The sequence below is a fragment of the Bactrocera dorsalis genome, chromosome 1, assembly GCF_023373825.1.
Source record: "Bactrocera dorsalis isolate Fly_Bdor chromosome 1, ASM2337382v1, whole genome shotgun sequence".
Classification (NCBI taxonomy): Eukaryota; Metazoa; Arthropoda; class Insecta; order Diptera; family Tephritidae; genus Bactrocera; species Bactrocera dorsalis.
Genome location: NC_064303.1, coordinates 30,894,669 through 30,901,565, shown reverse-complemented (window position 1 = coordinate 30,901,565; position 6,897 = coordinate 30,894,669). Strand labels below are relative to the sequence as shown.

At 37.1% G+C, this 6,897-nt stretch overlaps 1 protein-coding gene and 1 pseudogene across 1 annotated transcript; one reads left to right on the top strand and one right to left on the bottom strand.

Moving 5' to 3' along the window:
* The first annotated feature begins 229 nt into the window (after positions 1 to 229).
* On the top strand, positions 230 to 819 carry LOC125776426 (uncharacterized). Its single transcript, XM_049448231.1, has 2 exons — positions 230 to 359; positions 422 to 819. Exons 1-2 carry the CDS (start codon positions 305 to 307, stop codon positions 709 to 711), a joined length of 345 nt encoding a protein of 114 aa, XP_049304188.1. The 5' UTR covers positions 230 to 304; the 3' UTR covers positions 712 to 819.
* A 1,277-nt stretch (positions 820 to 2,096) lies between these two features.
* LOC125775988 (small nucleolar RNA U3) lies at positions 2,097 to 2,178 on the bottom strand (annotated as a pseudogene).
* Between the last annotated feature and the right edge of the window lie 4,719 nt (positions 2,179 to 6,897).

Here is a 6,897-nt window from a genome sequence, read left to right as displayed (position 1 = left end):
AGGTTAATGCATGCATGTAGACAGTGAAGTCTAACGTACAGACCAAACGTCTAATCTACCGGTAGTTTAATATTTACTCTTTCCATTTCGTATATCAAATAATTTCGGTAGTTTTTAGTTGGAATTCATTTGTTTGTATTTACTTATATTAGAAATTGTATTCACAGTTGATTTAAAATGCGAAAAATATAAATATTTTGCAAACAATTATTTGTGGAAAATTTTGTAAAGGCAACTATGCTATATAAGTCTAGAGAATTCGGTGTAGAGTCAGTGATTTGACAAAGTTCTTTTGATTGAGAAGATGAAATTCTTTACGGTATTATTCTTTATCGTTTTCGCGGTCGTCCTAGTTAATGGTGTGTTGTAATAAATAAAGGTTGTTGTGTTGTTTTAAACTTTTAATATAAAAAATTTCTAGGACAACGCCGATCTGGAAGACGAGGACCTGGTGGACTAGTTGGAAGACTCGCAGGAGGTCCTGGAGGATTTGGTGCTTCTGCAAGAGTTGGCGGACGTCCACCATTTGGTGGTCCAGGCAGACCTCATGGTCCTCGTCCTTGTCAACCACGACCTCAACCATCATCTTCATCTGTAGCACCTGACGCTTCATCTGTTGCACCTGAATCTTCATCTGTTGCATCTGAATCTTCATCTGTTGCATCTGAATCTTCATCTGTTGCACCTGAATCTTCATCTGTCTCTGCATAAAGATTTGTTGGCAGCGTCAATTGTTATAAACAAAACTAATGCAGATTAATTAGATTAAATGAAATTAACTAAATTGAAAACTAAATACATATTTATTTACCCGCTTAGGAATAATTTATTGAATTCTTGGTTAAAACTCTGACATTAGGCAAAATTCTTTCTCCATTATGTATATAACTTTGACAATGAATAAGGCCGGGGCAAAAAAAAAAAGGTGCGTGGAGTCCCTACGCGCGGAAGAAGTTATACTTCTTAGTGATATTTCAAGAAATGCATATCATTTTGTATGAAAGAAAACTAGCGAGAGGGAAAGGATAAAAATATGGTGGAGTGACCAATACTTTCTTAAATTCACATTTTATAAAGCAAATTCTAATTCAATTATCATTTCTGGGTTCTGACGGATTTATATCTATAATATTTACAATTGGATTATGATAACTAAAATACGTTCTGAAATGTCTTACATCTATTTTATCTATATTTCTCGCGAATACCGCATCAATAGTCGTACCTCCTTTTGTCGTAGGATCATTTCTTCCATTGATCATTTCTAATGAAAATTTCTCTCTGAGGAATGCCAGTAATGGTTCAGCTTCTGGTAATGAGAAATTTACATTGAAAGCTCCCGCAAGGAGTAGCGGTTCTTCACTATACTCTACTCTACTGGTTCTCCGATAATATCTACAAAAGCTTGCGAACATGCAGTTGACAACAGGAAAAAAGCTTTACCGATGAACAATTTTATATCTCTCATCGATGAATTTGGTGATATATAAATGGCAATTAAATTAAATTTTTTACTATTATGACTATCGCTAGGGTTCATTTTGCATTCTACCGCACACAAATCGCCAATTCTTGTTGATGTTGATATCGTCACATCAGCATCACTCGCGTACGGAGCCTTTATATCTATGTGAGTGAGAATATGACATTTGTCTTGCTCATTGTGATAAATAGCAACACCTGAATTTCTTTTTTCATTTCGTTGAAATCTTACGACGAAATCAAAATTTGGTACGGATACAGAAGGCTCGTTGTCGTTTATAAATGTTTCTGATATCATTAAGATGTTTGACTGTTTAAACACTATCTGAGAAATCATCAACATGAGCACGAAGACTTTGACAATTGAATGATATTATTGATGAACATTTTCTTGTGCTAAGAAACTCCAATAATTTTTTTTCTAAGGTGAAAATTGGATTTTGACGTAATTTTATCATTTCATCTCGCAAGGCGCGACATGACCTGCCATTGCTTCTAATGCCATGATAAAATTTTTTCTGTTTGTTTACTGGGATAATGTAAACTCCTTGACTCTTGACAGTGCGACATAAACTAAGCATTGAGATTGAACATTTTTATAATAGTAAACAATTTCTTTGAAAGTTCCTCCTTGCGACTTGTGAATTGTCAACCCTCAAGACTGACTACAGAAATGATCCTGTGAAGTATAGTCTTAACTTTTCAACTGCCAACGCAGAGTATTTCAACCAAAAGTCACACAAAATAGTTGGGAACTCGCAGAAATAAAACACAAACGAAAGAAAAAGAAGTATAACTTCAATAATGCACAAGCATACAAACATACATATGCGCACACATGTGAATATGTCACCAACCAAAAATTGAAACATTGTGCAACAAAAACAACAATAGCATAAGCATGGCAACATTGTGTTGCTGGTAGAAAATCCGAGCTGTGCCGAAAGAAACTAACAAACGATCGCCGATTGTCACCGCTTCCCTTGCTACTCGAACATCTTCGCAGACAAGGTTGCACAATATGCATTTAACGCAACCTTTTCCGAACTCGTATAAGAAGTACTGGTATAACTCCAAAAAATATGGACGAAATGATTTATCATCTTAAATTTATCACTCTACTTCAAAATCATCTAGTTGCGGTCATCTTCTTGAACCCTAAGATACATAAAAGGTCCATCACATATAAAATGTCATTTATCTCCGGTTGAAGCGTAGGTGCAAGATGTAAAAGCGATGAAGTCGTTCCGGTTGGTTTCTAGTTGCGATAGGCTATTCTAGGTGGTATGAGAGTCTTTGAATCGTCAAGTATTTTTTGGAGAACCGCAATTTCTCTACCATTGTGCATTTCAACGAAGAGCAGCTCTGCAACTGTCATCAATATTTTTGCGTAGCGTACATAATTGTATGTATGTATGCCAGCCAAATCGTCTTCGTTTGATGATTGGCTTTTCAGTTTTGCGCAAGAGCTCTTTGTCATATACAGTACAGATACAATGAGAACGAGCGTTATTTTTACTGGAGCACCTCTAGAATATAAAAAGTTCCAGACATGAGTGTGCTCTACACTATCAAAAGCTGAGCTGCAGTCTAAAAAACAGTTTCGGATATGTAGTATGCCTGCTACTCGTTGATTTGCTTCAGCATAATGCGGAGTGTGCCAATGTAGTTGGAACACTATCTGTTTGTGCGAAAGTCTATTTTTGTCTTTCTCAGCGAACCTTCAAGATGGGCCTTTATTCGGTTTAGAAGCAGTTTGGCGAGAATTTTTGATGATGTTATGTGATTCCTATATAGTTTTAACATTTGGTTATATTGTGTTTTTAGAAACCTTCACCAGTATGTCTGTTAGTAGTTCTTTGAGCCAAACTGGTTCAAAAGGAAGAGCAAAATAACATGCGAAGACTGCAGGGTCAGCTTTAAGGGCTTCGAGAGGAATCATGTCACCAAATGAGGCAGGCGTTGAGCTGTTTAATAGTAGCCTCTATTTCTTCCATGTTGGGCGGAGAATATGATATTGATGAAAATGACTGATATCTCCTGTCATCGAACAAATACTTATCGCAGTCATAACTTTGAAATTGTAGATAATTTCGTCTACCTTTGAACCAGAGTCAACACCAATAACAACTTCAGCCTAGAAATCCAACGCAGAATCACTCTTGGCAACAGGTGCTACATGGACAATGACATCATCTGATGAATCGGCCTTAGGAGTGTTTGATGGAAAGGTTTTGCGGAAGATTTATTGTCCTTTGCGTATTGGAAACGGCGAATACCGCAGTTAATGGAATTATGAGTTTTACGATATATACGGCGGTATTGACATACTCGTAGTTCAGCGAATCAAGAGATTGTGACTGCGCTGGCAAAGTCATGTTATTTGGATGGAAGAGAATATCGTGTTTTGAAGGTTTTCGATTCAATACTCGCCGGTGGAAGCAGAGGAAAAGGAAGACATCCACTCCGTTGGAGGGATCAGGTGGAGAAGGACCTGGCTTCGCTTGGTATCGAATTGGCTGTCAAATAGCGAAAAGATGAAACGATTGGCAGACTGTTGTTAACTCGGCTATGTCTACGCCAGTATAGAAGAATAATAAAACTGGTAGATGTTAGATTTTTAATATTTGTGGCTGTTAACTCTGTTTCCGGAACTTTAAGAGCTGCTGAAAAATGTCTGAACCATCGAGATAATTGGGCACTATCCGTTTTCGTCTTTAATGGGGCGATTGATACTGCCGTATTTTCGAGTGAGTCTTTGCAGCTTCGAGATCAATAGTTGCAGTTTGTTGGTATCATTTAGTGTTTAAACACTCTCGTGTCCAATTCGGGTAACCTGTTTCATTCTAAATATGGTCGTCAACGTTGTTTTCAGGGTTTTCTTCTTTTTTCTTTTACGATTTAATAAGGTAACATAAGAAATATGGGTTCACTGGTAGAGCCTCTACCTAGGCCTATGAATCTATCATAAAAATACACATTTATCACGTGAGCTGTTTGTTCTAAAACAGACGCTCGCTATAGACATCATTATCTAGTAATCAGATGTTACGTCCTTCCTGACAGAAGGATTGTGTTAAGTGTATGGATTGTTTTATTTTCGCCCTCACCATCGGCCTTACCCTCTCACGATCATTGTACTTACTGAGTCTTTCATCGCGATCATTACACCATCATTCACCTGTCATGCAAACTGATCGATCAGAATCAAGTCTTTGCACGGAACACTTTTTGTTTACAAGATTTATTTACGAAATTTGATATACGATATATTGTTGTTTAAGGTAACGTACAATTTCTGAATAAATTGTTCAGATCGGATCACTATATCATATACCTGTCATGTGCCGAATAGTGCATCTCAGACAGCGAAGTCCAATGTTCACACCGCGCGTCTAGTCTATTAACAGTCTAATACAATATTTACTTCTTTTATTACGTATATTAAATTTCGGTAATTTTTTGTACGCAATTATTTGTTTGTATTTACTTACATATGTAGGAAATTGTTTTGACAGTTTATTTAAAATTAGAATTTCAAAAGACTATATACATAAATGTTTTGCTAACAATTGTTTGTTGAAAATTTTGTGAAGCACAATTATGCTATATAAGACTTAAGAAAATACTGGGAATTCAGCAATTTGTCAAAGTTCGTTTGATTGAGAAGATGAAATTCATTACTGTATTATTCCTGATTGCTTTCCTGGTCGTCCTAGTTAATGGTATATTGCACTAAATATAGATTTCTGAACCTTTTCATCATTTTAATATAAATTATTCTTAGGCCAACGGGTATCTGGACGTCAAGGACCTGGTGGAAGACGTGTAGGAGGTCCTGGAGGATTTGGTGGTGCTGGAGCGCGCCCTTGCCAATCACAACCACAGCCATCATCTTCATCTGTTGCTCCTGAATCTTCATCTGTTGAAGCTGAATCTTCATCTGCTGCATCCACAGTCGCTGTATGAAGTTCTATAGGAAACGTTATCCTTTATAAGTAATAATTTATTAATCTGAATGTCAATTAAATTAAAACTGAACTGAAAACCACAAACATATTATTTCAATATCCGGTTCAGAAAAAATCGTTGAATAATCTAAACTAAGACTCTGGCAGTAAATAAAACTCTTTCTCTTTTATGTATCTCACCTTAACAGTAGAAGGTGTTGGTGTGTTTGCTTTGTTTTGAACGTTTGGTGTGAAAATTGGGTTCAACCATTGCTTTTACTGCTCTCGCTCCAAATCACCATTCTTTAATACCATCGCCTAGATACTAAAAACTAAAGAACGTCGAGAACTATAAAATACTTCGCGAAATAATGCTTTCATTACTTTTGTATCGTTAGTTAATGCACATACTTGAGCAATGTGAAAGCAGCAGCATCTTCTTCAATTGTGTGAAAGCACACAAAATACGGCAAAAATATTACATATCCAACGCGATGAAGAAAGAAATAGAAATCATGGAAATCGGTGTAAATTTGGACAATCCGCTTTAACCGCCACTTTTAGCTGAAACCAGGAACTACTCGATCAGGTGAGGTTAGGTTCAAAAAGTCGATCAGAGAATAATCTCACTTGAACAGTTTAGAGCGCGGGTACGTTGTGGTACCTATAAACTCCTTTATACTGAATCATAGGGCACTTACAGATCGACAACGCACTTTGAGGCTGTCACAAATTTGTTGAGGCGGCTAATATCAGTTTCGGCTGTATAAATGAGCATCCTCCCCCCACACATACACCACACTATTATACCACATCAACTCAACCTCACAACACTGACACGCACCTCACCATACTTATCATCAGCGCTTACAACCTACATTCCACTCTACTCATGAGAACACCACACATCGTCACCCACATATACGTACACTAACCAACCACATCACACCATCTGATCCCACAAAGGAAAAGAAGGAACGGACAAGGAGATCACACTTCACTTCACTTTCGATCTCAGCAGCGACTTGTACGCGTGTGCGAATATCGTCCCGGAACGGCATCAGCGTTTTTCTTTTTAATCCTCAATCCATCATCTGAAACACATTATATTTTTATACTACAAACCAAATATTGATAACTTTACATAAAACACAAAACCGCACTAAATATACACGCGTATATATATATTTAAAGAAGTTTGTTGGTTTTCATTTAGAAAAGACAGTTATGGACACCGAGAAGGTAAGTGTGCGGAAAACAAAAAAAAAAACATAAATTTGAAGTGCACGAAGAAAAAGGTGAGTGCGTGGAGGAAACACGACTGTGTCTTTTGGTTCACCGAAGGTAAGATTACCAAGATGTTTCCACCTCAGTCTTGCAAAAGCCGGACCAAGGAGAAGAAATTGCATGGATCTTTTCATTTCACCTTGTTCCATACAATCCGACCAATTTCAACCCAGTTTGC

Coding starts and splice junctions, on each gene's coding strand:
- LOC125776426 (XM_049448231.1), top strand. CDS start 305: ATGAAATTCTTTACGGTATTATTCTTTATCGTTTTCGCGGTCGTCCTA. Junction 360..421: donor CGCGGTCGTCCTAGTTAATG/GTGTGTTGTAAT, acceptor AAAAATTTCTAG/GACAACGCCGATCTGGAAGA.